Source organism: Arvicanthis niloticus, chromosome 10 (assembly GCF_011762505.2).
Source record: "Arvicanthis niloticus isolate mArvNil1 chromosome 10, mArvNil1.pat.X, whole genome shotgun sequence".
NCBI classification, from domain to species: domain Eukaryota; kingdom Metazoa; phylum Chordata; class Mammalia; order Rodentia; family Muridae; genus Arvicanthis; species Arvicanthis niloticus.
Window position 1 is genome coordinate 43,337,320 of NC_047667.1, and position 17,127 is coordinate 43,354,446.

The window sequence follows — 17,127 nt, forward strand, 5'->3', positions numbered from 1 at the left end:
GGGAACGAGAGGCCACAGAAAGGAAAGATCTGTTATACTCTGTAATACAAAGACACATTTGTACTCAGTCTTGTCGAAAGGACTCGCCATATGCATATAGCGCTGATAACTTAGCATACACTGCTAATGGCTTGTTCCAAGTTAGCCACTTTCCACAGCCTAGGTGCTCCTGGGTGAGAACACTGCTGATACCAACAGAAACTAACTTGACCTAGAGTTTCAATAAGTATATGGGCCCAAACATCTACACAAAGAGGGGAAGATACAAGGAATGATAGGAAGAGAAGTCAAGTATCACCACATGCCTCAAAAACCGTGGCTGACCTCTTGACCAGAGGGACAAGAGTGAGTCTGGCATGACTGGCTGGCTGCCTCTCCCTGTATCATCTGTTGGAGATCGTGATGATGGTGGTCTGAGATGATAATCTGCTGTCATCTCGGGTTGCTTGCTCACTGAATAAAGTACATTTTTATGATTCATCGTGCTGCTGCATTTGGCTTCTGTGACAGGCAACACAAACCACCTTCCATTTCTACGGGGAAGTGGTGAACTAGGGAAGGTTAAGCCTAGCTTGAGGAAGTAGGTTGATGAGGTCATGCTTTTGAAGGGTTTATTTTGTCCCCGGCTCCTTCCAGTTACTCTCTGCTCCTTATTCACCACAGATGAAAAGTGTCTAGCATATGACCCCACCACCATGATAGTCTGCCTCACATTGAGCCCAGATAGATCGGCCAGCCTTCGATTGAAACTATGAGGCAATAAATAAATAAATAAATAAAATCTTCCTGATAAGTTGTTTTTCTCAATTATTGTCATAGCCACAAAGTAGCCAATCCGTTTCTTCTCTCCTAGAGATGAGGTCACATGGCTGTGTCTGCCCATCTGTCTTCCTTTACACAAGTGGCCTCAATAGCCTAATGCCAGAGATGGAAAACAAAGAGTTCTCTCAACGTTGTTTAAGAGATTCAAGAAAGTACAGTAATGTCTGAAAGACTAAAACATCCCACAAAAAATCTGTCATGTTAACTTTAGCTGTCAACTTTACACATCCTAGAGTTAGCTGAGAAGGCAGTCTGAACTGAGGGATTGCCCAGATCAGATTGGCCGGTGTGTGTGTCTGTGGGGGATTGACCTGATTGCCCTGTCTGCTGTGGGCCGCACTGTTCCCTGGGCAGGTGGCCCTTCACTATTTAGGAAAGCCAGCTGAGCACAATAAGCAATGAGTGAGCCACAAGCCACACTCCTCCATGTTCTCTGCTTCAAGCTCTTGCTTGGCTTACTGCCCTAATGTCTCTCAACGAAGGAGTGTAAGTTGAAATTAGCCTTACTCCACCAACCCCCACATAAGCTGCTTTTGGTCAGTGTTTTATCACAACAGAAAGGAAAACAGAACAGCATCCTTAGTATACCCATGTGTGACCTATGACCATGAGACAGACTTTCTGTCTCTTGGGACCCTGGGACCGTGGCAGAATAAGACAATGATGAAAGAAATGCTTGGATTTTGTTTCATAGTAGCACTGCAGTGATGTGGTAAAGCAATCATTACACTAAAGACCTTCCAAAGGTGCTTGGTCACTATCTAGTCCCAGCTTGGCTTTTAAAGATTTCTGTTCTTGGAGCACCCCCAAATTCTTCCAATAAATTATCCTGTAAAAGTGGGTTTCTGTGACTTACAACCAACTAATAAAATTCTGGATTCCAAACGTCATTATAGTCAGGGTAGCAGTAGACATGGAAGTTATAGACACTGCCTTCTACCTGATGTAGTTGATAATTATTTGACACATTCTGCAGGACAAGGCTCTTGGGCTCTCTGATGGGATATGCTAATTTGTATGAGAATGTCCACTCATTCCTATGGAGTAGAAAAATCTATTAAAAGTATTCTATAATTGTATGAAAATAAAAAGTGCCTAGGTTTGCCAGTGCCATTGAGGAATGTCTTTTGGAAGCAGGAAAGCAGGGCTATGACCCAGCAGGCAGGTGGAAGCTGTAAGCAAGAGCTTTAGCTGTGGCTGTGAGTTGGGCCATGAGCATAACCTAACTGCCTGAAGAATTTCCTGTTTTCTTTCCTATAAGCATAAAGTGTGATTGACTCTGTCCAGTTAGCATAGGTAACTCATAAGCAATGTTGAACCCATCCCTCAAGACTGCCCAGGGATTCAGCGTAAACAAAGCTGGGAACTCTGGAGTTAGTGGTTTACTGATCTGAAAGATCAGGCAAAGGTCTAAAGTCTAGGAGAGAAAGCCAAAGGAACACCAATCATATGGAAACAAAACAAATGTAGCCATGTTTCCAGTGACCACGGGAGCCAGAGAGATACACAAACCCAAGCAGGTCAGAAGCACTGAGTAGGGAGGAGCCCTGTAGAGTGACAGCCACAACATCCATTTGTCATTCTCAGCTTATTCTTATAGGACAGACCATCTTCCATGCCTGGACAGAGTCGGGGACATGAAAAAGACAGATGAATGAGGTCATCAAAGAAAGATTCTGGCAAGTCTCCAGCAACACACTGTTGTGCTGAGGAAGCCATGGGTACCATGGCTGGGAACACAGTATACACAAAATTCAGCCAGCTGGGGATTCTGACACCCATAGGGCCTATGGGCTCAGGAGGACTGATACCCCTTCTGGGCCTCAGTCTTATTTTCTAAGAAATGGGATTAATAGTGTTTCCCCTACCTAGTTAGAGGATTATCATGAAGGATTACCACAATCAGAAAACTCAGATCTGTGGCTGAAATGTAAGTAAAGGAACAGGATTCTCTGCCGAGTCGGGACCTAACGCTTCTTATTTCCTTCCTTCCTGAGCTGAGTCTACGGCATTGTTTTCTTCATAGAACGCTTTTAACAGAACTCTGAGGAAGGCAACTGAAGAGGCCAGCATACTTTCTCATAAGCTGTTTTTAATCTGGCAAGTAAACTCATATACTGACTTCCTATGGCCTCTGCCATGCTTCTAAAGAGAAAGGTTCTTGGCTTGATGGCATGGCCTTTCTATTGGCTGTTGCTAAGGGAGTCCACCCACGTACGCTGCGTGGCTAGTGCTACAGCTCAGCGATGCTTACGCATGTTCAGGGACACAGCCGCTGTGAACCTGTCTCTAGGGAGGCTATTTGGGTTTGGTCTTAGGTTTAATCCGACTTCCAGATGCTTCAGAACCATCCTTGGACTGTGCTTCTAAAAAGACAAAAACGATTAGAATATGTTAGTGACTGGTATCCTATACATACTGAAGGTTTTTAACTTAAAAAAAAAAAAAGTTTTTAAATGCCATTTGGCCTGAGTAAGTCCAGTCCACCTAATGACTAAATTGGTTATTCAGAATTATGTATGGTCAGTTAATTACTTGATTTCATGGTTCTGGGATAAAGGATTATGCAGCAAGTAACAAAGAAGAGACTATTCAAGCAGAGTTAGTCTTCAGTGTCCTAACTCATGTCTGTGCCCCTCTGCTGTCTCCTACCCCTTCTCTCTAGCCTCCCAAACACACAGGTTCTATGAGATGCACCCCTGGGATCAGGAAAGGAGACCTCTTGCCATCAAGCCTGCTCTCAAAGCAGGGACATTAAAAGGTAACTAAACATGAGGGGGAAGTGACAGAGGCTGTCTGAAGGATTCAGCTGTAGGAGCTGGGTATCATCTCTACATTGTCACCTTTGTTTGCCTGCTGTATTGCTTGTGTGTGTGTGTGTGTGTGTGTATGTGTAGTGTATGTGTATGTGCAATATATGTATGTGTGTGGTGCATGCCTTCTGGGAATGGTCACCTGTGCATGTGTAAAGGCCAGACGCTGATGTCAGGAGTCATCCTCTATCAATCTCCTTTTATCTTTTAAAACTTTGTGTGTGTGTGTGTATGTGTGTGCGTGGGGGGGGATGCACATACATGTATTTGTGCATGTGGAGCTTCTGTACAATATATAAGTAAATGTAAAATACTCATGCTCTTTTAAAAATATTTGTGGTGCAGTCAAGTTTTCTTCATAAAAATGCAAAAAAGAGTCTCACCTTTCTTGGCAGATTTTGGGGACTTTTTTATTTGTTGGTGTTCCCCTCCTTCATCCTCCTCGCCTCTATCCTCCTCATTGTCCTCCTTGGTGCCTTCTTTCTTTTTCTCTGACCTCTTTGTGGTTTTCTTCACCAATTCTTCTAGTTCCTTCTCCAGATCTCTGTTCTTTATGATGGTGTGATGGAGCTGCTCATTTACCTCGTCAAACCTCTCCTCAGCCTCTCTGGCCCTGGCATCCATCTCTCTGGTGTGGATGAAGTCCAGGGAAACAACAACAGAGAGTGGTGAGGAGGGATCCTTCCTTCCTACAGAAACCCATGTGAGAGCTTCATGAGAGAAGATGCACCTATCTGAAGTGCACAGACATGGGAAGCAGAGCATCAGCAACAAATGGAGCCCTGAGGCCTAGGAGCTACTCCACACCACATCGGAGTATACCACAGTTCTTATGTCTAAGTGAGACTGGACTTTGGTATATTTGAAATTCCCAGAGAATTCAATAGCCAGACATCCCTCATCAGTAGTTGATTTTAGCTTCAGATAACTAATAGAATTCAACAAACTAAACTCATTAATGTCGCTTCTTTTCTAACACCTCTAAAGCTGGAATTTATAATCAAGAAAACCAGTTGGAGATATACTTTCTACTTATGAGAGTACAAGGTAGGACTGGTGAGAGGGTTTAGTAACCTAAGGACTTGCTGCCAAGCATGACAACCTTGAGTTAATCCCACATGGCAGAAGAGAGAACTGACTTCTGGAAGCTATCCTTTGATCTCCACATGCAACACACACACACAGAGACACACATACAGATACATAGGCACAGACATACATATACACACAAACATATACATATAGATATACACATATACACATACACACATATACACACATGTACACATACATACACACATATATACATTACACACAGATACACACACCTACACAAACATACATACATATATATACATACACATGCAAATACATGCACATAAATACATATATACACACATGCACACATACATAGACACACAGATACACACACACAGACACACAGATACCAATACAGACACATAGACATACATATACACACACAAACATATATACACACATAGACATACATACACACAAACACACACACATACATAGACACACAGACACACATACATAAACATATACATACACATACATGCATACAAAGTAAATGTAACAAACATTAAGTGTAGGGAACATCATATTTGTAGGAAAGAGTCTTCTCAAACTTGCCAGCCATCTTGACTGTATTGTACTCCCAACTCTAGGTTATACAACATTCTTTCTCAAGCACATTACTCTCTCCCAGTTCCATTCTTTTCCTTAAGTCATCTCCCACAGATACACTGACTTGATGGCTCCACATGCCCTTCCTGACATATGTACACATTACAAATATCTGCACCAGCTACTATCTCCACTGTGGGCTAAGGAAAACTTTTCTTACCACAGCAGTACAGTTCACTACCTCTAGCCAGTTATTTTCAGATATTCATCCCACTACTGAGACCAAAACAAGCAGGACAGAGGTAAGCTAAGAAGTGTGGACGGCTTGGCCAAGCTTCTGGCCGGCAGTCTTTACCCTCTTACCATCGTGGTATCTATACTTACATTAGCTTCTCCTGCATATGTTCAATTACACTCATTATTTCAAGATACTTTGGCTCCAATACACCTTGACTAGCTGGTTCTCTCTGACAAAGAAAATGTGTGAGGTGATAGAACAGTTAATGGTCTATGTCTTCAAGAATTGTCTAAAATATTCTTTTCTGTTGCTCGTATGTATCTAGTAGACAATTGCTCACAACCCAAGACACCAGGAACTCTACAGGCATTGCCTGTGATCAGATAGCACAGAAGATTCCAAATTAATCATATACAGGGAGATGGGAAAGAAAAGGTAGGAGGAAAGGTAACAAAGAAATGTGGAAGTGCTTGAAAAGTAAGAAGGGTAAACATGTCTCTAATGAATTTTTAAAAAGGAAGCAATTCACAGTTAATTATTAATAATTCACTGTTAATAATTTTACTTCCTGTAAAACTGTAAAATCCAGAAAGATTTTTACATTCCTTAGGAAATTCCATAATTGCTTAAAGGTGTAAATCTTGCCAAGCAGAGAAAATACTGGGGGTAGGTCTGTATACTGATGTGTATGCAGCAGAGTTCACAACTACCGCCTGGCACACCTTGTTTGTATTCATGACCTCCTTCTGGAATTTACACTCTTCTGCCTGAGTGACGGAGATGAACGTGGAGGCAGCTCATAAAAGTGCACGTGGCCTTTTCTTACCTACGCCCATGTGCTGTAGCTTTAAGCTAGTCTCTTGCTGGGATCTTCTACCTTTGGCATGTGGGGCTCACTCTTCTCAGCTTTCCTAGGGGCTTTAGACTGGACTAACCTCTCTGGTCCACAAGTGCCTCTGAAAAGGTCTGGATCCAGGCCCACTGTCTATAGATACTGTTCTTAGCACCACCTCCCTGCCAGACTTTATGCCCTATCTGCTTTTGACACATTTTTTTTTGAAGCCATCTTTTAAAGACTCTTTCCTATTGTTGTTATAAAATGGATAAATTAGTCACTGCTCTTAACATCTATACCTAGGGTATATATAGTATTATGGTATATATAATATATATAGATATAACATATATATAATTATATATATACATCATATATATGTTTAAATTTATATTTGTTTATATGTATATATGTATATATATACATATATATGTTTGTATGTATATATGTATATATATGGTGTATGTATGTGTGTGTATATATATATATATATATATATATATATATATATATATATATATAATGAAAATTCAAACCAGTCCTTCAGCTCAAATGACAGGTAAGAGAAGAATATCAAATCTTGGGTCAAAAACATGGCAGAACCAAAGTCTGTATCCTGCTGCCTTTCCAAGGGCATTCACATATGGTCAGGTAAACCCTCTGATGTGCCTATGATTCCTTGTGGACAGTCAGGACCCAAGAATTTAAGATGACCCTTTGTAGCCTGTTTCTAATGTGTTTCTTGCTGGCTAGAATAGTTGAGCCACAGGAAGCCCTGTTCATTCAGCTGAGCCCTCTCATTAAGACCCAGCATAGCCCTCTGGTGGTCCCTGCTGAATTTAAACATTCTGTATCTCCACCAGTTGGTCTGAAATCTTAGAGTCTGGGCTATTTGCTCTGTAGTGAGATATTGTAATAATTGTATCCTAGACAGAGACCCAAAATGCTGCTATGCTAAACATTTTCAGAGTTAATAAAATGAAGCCTTTTCCAGGGAGGCGAGGCAAGTCAGTACTGCTTATTGGATCTGAAATGTCCCCCACGGCCATATGCTAAGCACCTGGTTCCCAGCTTGTGGCAGTATGGGACATAATGGAGATTTTGGGAGTTGGGTCACTTGTGACTTGCCTTGAAGGGTGTATTTTGCCCCTTTTCCCTTTTTTCTCCCTCACCCTTCCCTCCCTCTCGCCTCCTCTTCTTTCCTCTCTCTCCTACTTTTCCTCTCTTTCTTTTCTCCCTCTTCCTATGTCCTTCATACCCTCCTCTCTCCCTCTCGCATTTCCCACCACTGAGGAGGTAGCCCTGCTCCAGCACATGCTCTCTGCCAGACTGGTTTGCTCACTGCAGCACTGGTACATTGGAGCCAAGGGATGGAGGTCTGTCTGCTGAAGCCTGGAGCACAAGGAATCTTTCTTCCTTCTGGCTGGCTGTCTCAGACACTGTGTCATGGGGATAGGACACTGACTAACACAGGTAGCATCCCAGAGCAGTGAGCCCCAGATCAGTGGTCCTCAATTTTGCCCTCATTAGCTACACTACAGGCTTCTAGCTCCCCTCTGCTTCCTGCCTGCCTCCAAAGCCCAATCCCAGTGCCTCCTCTGGATGCTACAGCAGGGTTTTACTTCAGGGAAACAAGTTCAAGAAAGAACTGTGTTGGCTGGGCCTGGCAGCTCCGCATTTTCTTTTCAAAGAACTTGCCTTAAGAGGCTGCGTTCCATGTGTACCATCATTCTTAAATCTGCCTCAGAGTTGTAGTGACAGATACAGAGCACTACTTTCAGAAACTTCTCACAGGGCTCCAATTCGAGGATAATGTGCTTATAATACCCATGCACTCCCCCCATGCCAACTGGCCCAACATGACTTATGCAAGTTCTTTCTACCTTTGGTGGATTTTACCGCCTACAATGACCTTGGATGAACTCATTGCAAACACCTTTCACCCTAGGCCTGATTACCACCTAAGGGCTCTACTTGCCTTCCACCATTCTGCTGACACGGCCCCTCACTTCCACGTGCAACCATCCAGGCAAACAATTGAGAGTTTCCTGGTTTTTGGTTTGGTTTGGGGTTTTTTGTTTGTTTGTTTGTTTGTTTGTTTGTTTTTGTTTTTCAAGACAGGGTTTCTCTGTATAGCCTTGGTTGTCTTGGAACTCACTCTGTAGACCAGCAGGCTGGCCTCGAATGAACTCGGAAATCTGCCTGCCTCTGCCTCCCAAGTGCTGGGATTAAAGGTGTGTGCCACCACTGCCCGGCTTTTTTTTTTTTTTTTTTTTTTTTTGGATTGAGCAATTTGGTGATGTATATTGGTTCCCTCTTCAAAGCCAGAAGAAAAATATACATTATGAATGCACACAGAAAGTGTAGCACCAGATTTCAGGAGATTGGTGGAATGAAGCCCACCAAGACTCCTAAAGTAATGGTGTTCTGCAGAGAGCTAGAAGCTGCTATGAGTTAGAGCTGCTTAAGTCTGCCATGGCCTTAGAGTGAGCTGTCTACGGAGACACAGAAGAAAGAGAATGAGAAGGTTTTGTTTTGCTTTGTTTTTTTTGGATTTTTTTCCCTTAAGTCAAAATGGAAAAACTAGAATCCTCTAAAGACAGTGCTGGAAGAAGAAAAAAATCTGCAAGATACACTAACTCGGAGTCACCTGAGAGGCATGCCTAAAAGCTGTGTTAGACCCAGATTATTTTTTTAAGACTATTAAGGAGTTTTAGATTTCCTAGTTGGGTTTAAGTTACATACCCAGGATAAAAATATGTCTTCTTCAAACAGAGGTTTGCAATGAATATTTTCATCTTTCTTAATGTATCGAATGGTTTTCTCATTTGCAGACGAAGAAGGCTCCTAGAGCACAGGAAAGCCAAGGACCTGTTAGCCAGCCAGTATGACACAACACAGCAAGTCACCCACAGCTTGTTGGAAACCTTAGCTTCCCATTTGTCTTCATCCAGCAGTGTTTGAAGGTATGCTCCAAACACTGACAAAGATGGGGATAAAGGACTGGGGACAGGAGGGGACAATTATGAGTAAACCGAGGAGATTCATCTCAGACCTCTAAAGCTGACAGAGCTACTGTTGCTTGTCAGCTTGACTGCATCTGGGCACTAGGGACTAACTAATACTCAAAAGCAGCTGGGTATACCTGGGATGGATTTTGTTAATTAAATGGGAAAACCCAGTTTTAATTCAGATCTTCTGAGGTGGAAAGATCCACCTCTAATCTGGGCCACACCTATGTAAGTCCTTTTTATAGGCAGGCATGTCCTTTATACAGTAAGTTATATAAAGAATCTAAACTTCCTTTTGGAAAATCTAAAAACAGAAAAAAGCAACAGCAGGGTGTGGGGTAGACTGTGTGGCTCTTAGTAAGAGGTGAATGAATGACGCTAATGGGGTACATTTGGATTTAGGAAAAAACATCACAAGGATGAGTGTGTGGCTACAGCTGGAAGGATGAGTGCACCTGCAGGTGTGGCTACAGCTGGAAGGATGAGTGCACCTGCAGGTGTGGCTACACCTGGAAGGATGAGTGCACCTGCAGGTGTGGCTACTCCTGGAAGGATGAGTACACCTGCAGGTGTGGCTACACCTGGAAGGATGAATGCACCTGCAGGTGTGGCTACAGCTGGAAGGATGAGTGCACCTGCAGGTGTGGCTACACCTGGAAGGATGAGTGCACCTGCAGGTGTAGCTACACCTGGATAGCTACACCTGGATGGGGAAAAGAGGTTGAAGCGTTCACTCCAACAGACCTACTTCCATTTTCTATTTCTGTTATCACTTAGTCTTTCAAAAGAAGGGAGAAACTAATGCTAAATAATCATGCATCATTTTTATTTGTCTTCTTGGGTTTTTTTTTTTTTATTGTTTTATTTGTTTTGTTCTCACTGTGTTGCCAAGTCGTGAACTTCTAGGCTTAAAAGAGTCCTGTGTCAGCCTCCCAGGTAGCTGAGATTATAGACATCCGTCACTATGTCCAGCAAATAATCTTACCTGTTCTTTTGTGACTTCTGCTTCCACTGTTTCTGCTCCTTCTGTTGCTTCTGCTGCTTCTGTTGTTTTTGCTGCTTCTGTTGCTTCTGCTGCTTTTGTTGCTTCTGCTGCTTCTGTTGCTTCTGCTGCTTCTGCTGCTTCTGCTGCTTCTGCTGCTTCTGCTGCTTCTGCTGCTTCTGCTGCTTCTGCTGCTTCTACTGCTGTTGCTGCTTCTGTTGCTTCTGCTGTTGCTTCTATTGCTTCTGCTGCTGCTGGTGGTGGTGATGGTGGTGGTGGTCCTTCCTTTTCTTGAGCCGCAGGCTTCTTAAAGTCAATTTCATCATCAGTATCATCACCAATAGAAGGTTTTTCTGGGTCAAAATAAATTTTTGTAGCTTCCTGTGCAATGTGACAACAGAATTATAAAATGTGTTTATATAATGTATGTGTATGTGTTTATAATATGTATGCAAATATTAACAGCTTCACAGGAAATGAGCACCAACCCTACAAATGAGTATTCTGCTATGAATAAGAACACACACGGGGGTGGGGTAAACGGTGGCTCAATGGTTACCAGCACAAACCACTCCCAGCACCTTATGAGGAAACTCAGAACCACCGGGAACCACAGCTCCGGGTAGATCTGGCAGCCTCTTCAGGCACCTGCACTCATGTGCACAAATCTACCCACGTATGGATAATTTAAATAACAATAAAGTCTTTTTTTAAAAACACAAATGGGGGCGAGGGTGGTTCCTGTCATCATAAGGCTCCCCATTTACAGATGACACCGTCTTATAATAGAGCAGGAAGCAGGAACTTCCAAGCCCCAGTATGTAGTAGGCCAGGGCGGCACAAGGCTAGTCAATGAGGAGGCAATAATGGCAGAGTACTTTTTCTTGTGGTGTAAGAAGGGGAAGGAAGAAGGCACAGAGGAGTTCTGAGAAGAACAGTGGTTCCATAAGACAGAACCTCTGAGGCACAACCCTAACGCAAGACTGAACTGGCATGTCAAGAGACTGGATTGTATCCTAAAGGTGACAAAACATCCAAAAAGCAGCAGAATATTTTTTTAAATTAATCCGATTTAAATTTTAAAGCAATCCTTCTCACAATAGGAAATCAGATCAGAAAAAAAGAAAGAAAGAAATCCAAGGAGAGAGTGAATACAGTGTTTGTAGCAGTAAAGAGAAGGGTGGTCCAGTGATACTGAAGAAGTGCTTCTTACTGACCAATGAATGGACACAAAACGGTTAGGGAAAAGGTGCATCTTGAGTGACACATGATTGATGGCTTATGACACTAAAGGACGGTGGTGATGCTGTTCACAGAGATAATGGGCAAAGTTGAGGAAGCAGGTTTGGAGTGACATGACTTCCTGTAGGCATAATGTTTTGTGCATTGCATAAAGACTATTCTTGTATATTCAGATGCTGAATTCTCTGTTAACATATCTGATTGCAACCTTATTCTGAGAATCTCCTGTCCCTCAGTGCTGTGTAAACATTGCTCCCCAAGCATTTCCTGATTGGTCAATAAAGAAGTTGATCAGCCAATGACTGAGCAGGAGAGAGAAAAGGGCTCCTCTTCCTTCCAGCCAGAAAAGGGAAGGGGGTGGGGGTGGAGTGCAGAATCAGCCGCAGGGAAAGTCCTAGAGAGACACCAGGGAAAAATACCTGGAGCAGAGAAAGCCATCAAATGCAAGTATCTAGAGGATTTTGGCCAGGAGATTAGTTAGAGGATTAATATAGATTAACACTGCTCAGTTGTACCCTTAAAGCTTGTTATATAAATCTAGTTCTGTCACAATTATTTGGGAACTAGCTGAGTTAAGAGATAGACTGAAACATTTTTTTTTTTTTTCAAAAATGCCACTAACACGTTTCAGTTAGCTAGCAGTGCATCTCAGTTCAAGGCACTGCTGAGATGGCTAAGTGTAAATATGCATCTGGAGTCCAGAAACTTCAATTTGGCTAAATATTTTACAGTCATATTCATTTAGTTAAAACTAAGAAAATAAATCACATTTCCACATAAACTTGTGGTGCAATGACTTAAGACAGAAACTAGTTACATAAAACAGTAAAGAAGAAAAAGGATCCCAAGAGTAGCCCCAGAAGTCCGAGGGTTACCAGGAGAGCCTAGAGAGAGAAGGAGTTAACAGTATCCAATGCGTGAAAGGCACCTATTCAAATACTGACAAAAAATGCCCATATACATCAGAGTGAGGGGGCAGAATGCTAAAGGCAAAGCGGGGTCCTAAAAGTCACCAGAGGAAAAGGATGGATTATATTCAAAGGAACTGACAGCTGAATTATCCATCATTAATTTTTTAACAGTAATATCCAGAAATCAATAAAAATGATATTGTCAACATATTGAGGGAATTGTAGAGCTAATTGCATACACAGAAGAGGAGGAGAGGGAGGGAGGGGAGAACAAACAAGATTTTTAAAGGATAAGGCAGAAGAAAAAAAAGTCTCCATATACAAGAGCTGAAATTTCTGAAAGAACAATAAAGACGTTAACTGGTAGGTCAAGCTATTGTTTTACATTTTTTACTAATGTTGTTTCCTTTTTTCCCTACTATCTCTCTTTCCTTCTTTCTTGTTCGTTTGGTTAGTTTGTTTGTTGTTGTTTTGTTTCGAGACACGGTCTCAGTATACAGTTCTGACTGGCCTAGAACTAACTCACTATGCAGAATTTAAGAGAGATCAGCCTGCTTCCTGAGAGCTAGGGTTAAAAGCATGCACCGCCAGACCCAGCCTCCAACATCTTAAAGACAAATCATTTAAAAGCATTCCTGCTAAAGTCAGAAACAAGAAAGGAGCCAGAGAAAGAGAGCTGGGGTTAGAACACGTGTTGTTCTACAGGACCCAAAGTCAGTTCTTAGCACCCAGGTCAGGCAGCTCACAACTGCCCGTAACTCCAACTCCAAAGGTTCCATTGCCCTTTTTTGGACTTCAAAAGTCACCTGCATGAGTGTACACACACACACACACACACACACACACACAATTTTAGAAATAGAAATAAATCGTAAAAAGAAAATATGTTGTAATGGTTTATAAATAACCAGATCAAAGAAAAATAGAAAAATCCAGAAATAGACTTTGATTGAATATTGCCAAGTATTGGAAATTTTATAATGTCAAAGATATTAACTCAAACATTTAATTAAGATGTTTAAAAAAATGAATTATCAGCAGTTGCTAGGAAAAGATTCAGGGAGACAAAGCACATTCATCTCAATAGAGAGACTAATGTTCGGCAATCAACTGCTTATCAAAACCACATGGATTGCTTTTGAAAGCATCTCTGCCGTCAGATATTCAAACCTGAGCACAGTGATCAAGTGTGCTACATGCTCCCTTAAGAGTCACGAATCAAATTCCTGTCAGGTGGAGTTAAATCACCTGTAAGGTTCTCTCTGCCCTCATGTCTCTAGAGTTATATATACTTTCTAAAAAACTTTATGTGTTGATTGCTTATTTGATGTAAGGTATTTTGTAATATAGGCTGGCCTAGAACTTGCTGTGTAACCAAAGATGACCTTGAACTCCTATCATCCTGCCTCTTCCTCCCAAAGGCTGGGAAAACAGATGGTCATCACCATACCCAGCTGATTCTGTATACTTAAATGGTTCCCCTAGATTAGTTTGTAAACCACAATCATGACTATGCTACTTTAGCAAGTTTCTAGTATTATTCTGCAGTTTTAAGATTTATGATGTCAATGAAATCTTTCAGTGGTTAATTCAGAAATAATTCTGGCCACAATCTGGTCAACCTAGAAAAGGTTTTGTTGAAGATGCATAATTTTTAAAAAAAAGTCTATGTATAAAGTCTTTAAAAATATCTGCATAGAGACATCTTCCTCTCAGACCCAGGAGCATTAACATGCATGCCATCAGATCATCCTGTGGATATGGCTGTCATAACAGGAGCTTCTTCAGATTTTACCAGAGGTAAATGCCAGTCAGTCAAAGACTGGGGGACTATCACTAAATAATCAGTGAGTACTTATCTGGAATCACTGGTAAGCAGGTGGTAGTTGAAAACCCAGGGTAGGCCAGGAATGATGGCTCACACCTGTAATGCCAGCACTTAAGAAGCGGATGAAGAAAGATTGTCACAAGTTCAAGGCCAAGAGGAGCCTATCCTGAACAGTTCAAGCCAGTCTAGGCTATAAGAGACTCTATCTCAACATATAAGAAACTGGATGAATAAAATACCATGTAGGGATGTAGAAAAGGTATTGAGTGCACCCTAAGGACAGAGTCTCAACATGTCACACAGGGGCAGAAGTAGATGATGAAAACAAGGGGAAATAGACCAAAGAGGATAAAATCCAGGAACTTTGTCTTGTAAGGATTGTTTACCAAAGCAATGAAGAGTTAAAAAAAAAAAAAACCAAATGCTAAAGAGAAGCCAGGTTTAATGTGGAACTGAACATTCTAGAGCAGGCAATAAAGTTACTAGTGACTCACAGAAGCTTTAGAATTTTAACAGAACCCATGTGGGATGGGGGCTACGACCCAGAGGTCGCTCAGCATTCACTGGGACCTGGGTAAGATCAGCGCCATTAAAAAATGATTATGCTGGAAGAAGAGAGAAAATGAGGTAAAAATGATCAGAGGACATAGTTTTTAGAATGGGAGAAATTACCATGTTTATAAAGTTTTTTCATATAGGTTAGATGGAACCACTGGGAAGATGTTAGAGATACAAAAGAGGATATTCCACAGACGATATCCTCAAAAGGGGACATAACCCTGGTGACCACAGGAACCTCAAGGAACTCCCATCTGAAAGCCATTTTCCCTTAAGAAGTAGATTCAAACCAGGAGTGATGGCACACACCTTTGATCCCAGCATTCAGGAGGCAGAGGCTGGTGGGAGTTCCAGGCTAGCCAGAGCTACAGCGTGAGACCATGTTTCATCAGTTCATTAGAGAGAGAGGGAGAGAGAGAGAGAGAGAGAGAGAGAGAGAGAGAGAGAGAGAGGAGGAAGCAGCTCTTCTTCCTTCCTTGGCGGGAGGAAGAAGAGCTGCTGCTGCCACTCTAGACCAGAGACGGTTCTCGTCCGGCAGTCTATAGTGAGGATGTAGAACTGCAATTTCAGAAAGATGCCACAACTTACGTACCCTGAGGTGCAGGAAGAACCTGAGTGTGACCTTACTAACGACTATTCCATTCATTTCCTTACAAACCAAATAAAACCAGCATGTAGTAAATACCTCTTCCCCGATCAGCTTCTCTGCTTCTTCATATGACAGTAATCGTATTTTCCTGCCTTTGATATCAGAAATGAGGTATGAACATGTGCTGATCCAATCATAACATTCTCTCTGGGAAGAGATATAGCATAATTACTATACGGGGGAAACCTCAAACTATGCTGACTCATTGGCTCCCACCGGGCTGCTCAGCACAATTCCTCTATAATTCCTTTGTGTTCAGTTCAAAGACCTGCACAGAAATGTCTTACTACAAACACAGGCCGAATCACACCATGCCTCACTGACAGGGTTTGTGATTTGTGTTATGTCTCCTCAGGAAACAAACAGAAGTAGCAAATTCATTTATGGTTTTTAGTTCTATATTAAACTGTTTCCTAAGCACTGTGTATATATCTGTACCAACCAAATATTCATTTAATTCTCAGTATGAAATACTGAATATTTATAGTGACACCAAAATGAAATAGGGATAAGTTTGGTGAGAATAAGAACTATTTGCTGAAAGCCACAGTTTCAATGAAACAAAACAAATGAAGATACATATTGTGTTAACAAATCCAAAGACAAAAGGTAACCGGTTAGGGGGTCAACTCTCCACCCACTGATCAATAGTTAAAATGTAATTCAAATTTTAAAAACTCAACACCTTTTGAAGAGATTGGTAAGCTAAAGTTACATATGGTAAAACAAAAGATCTGGTATAACCTTTAAAAACAAATTTTGAGGATTTCCACTATGAGATTACAAAACTTATGATAAAAATCATGAAGATTGGTAATGGTGACCATGCTGACCGATAGACTACAATACAATACATACATGTTCAACAGATGCTGCAGCAGAGGTGGCAAGGCCTCTGGATAAATGGCAGTCTTTTTAACAGAGGGCACCACAATAACCAGATACATAGATGCCAAAAAAAAAAAAAAAAAAAAAAAAAAAAAAAAAAAAAAGCCATATCTAGCAACATAGATTTTTTTTTTTAATTTTTTTAACTCAAAGTAGATAATAAACCTGGGAATAGAGCCTAAAACTATTTAACATCTAGAAGACAATATGAGAGAAAAATCTTTATTCTGCTGTTAGGCAAAACTTTTCCTTTAAAGTAACACAAAAAGCAAGATTCATAAAACAAAAGCTAGATCACCATCAAAGTTAAAAACCTCCGATCTCTCAAGGTACCCTTGGGGGGGGGGCATTTTTGTATGTATATGTATGTATGCCATGCATGTCTATACATGTGTTCTCATGTGTGCATACATGTGTTTGTGAGGGTTATGTGTGAATGTGAGTATGTGGAGTCCAGAGGTTGCTATCTGGTGTTGTCCTTGTTCACTCTCCCACTTTTACACACTGAGGCAGAGTCTGGACCTCACTGACTCTACTGATCTAACTAACCAGCTTGATCTGGGGATCCTCTGTTTCTGCCTTCTCAGCTCTGGGATTACTGGCAGGCTGCCATGCACACCTGATATTTACATGGGTTCTGGAGATCTAAATACCAGTTCTCAGGCATGGGCAAGCAAGTGCTTTACCTGCTGAGCCATTCCCC

At 41.6% G+C, this 17,127-nt stretch overlaps 1 protein-coding gene across 3 annotated transcripts in view; it reads right to left on the reverse strand.

The window, feature by feature from the left end:
• Nucleotides 1–474: 474 nt before the first annotated feature.
• Nucleotides 475–17,127, reverse strand: part of Axdnd1 (axonemal dynein light chain domain containing 1) — an 84,430-nt gene continuing 67,777 nt past the window's right edge. For 2 of the 3 annotated variants that reach the window (XM_076941396.1, XM_076941395.1), the window contains 5 exons: nt 10,352–10,729; nt 9,101–9,202; nt 5,667–5,749; nt 4,019–4,263; nt 2,896–3,188 (listed from right to left, as the gene is read on the reverse strand). In XM_076941396.1, coding sequence (XP_076797511.1) covers nt 3,121–3,188; nt 4,019–4,263; nt 5,667–5,749; nt 9,101–9,202; nt 10,352–10,729 — 876 coding nt within the window. In that variant the 3' untranslated portion in view covers nt 2,896–3,120. Of the gene's footprint in view, nt 3,189–4,018; nt 4,264–5,666; nt 5,750–9,100; nt 9,203–10,351; nt 10,730–15,572; nt 15,684–17,127 lie in introns of all 3 variants that reach the window. The other variant, XM_076941393.1, reaches the window with a different exon arrangement.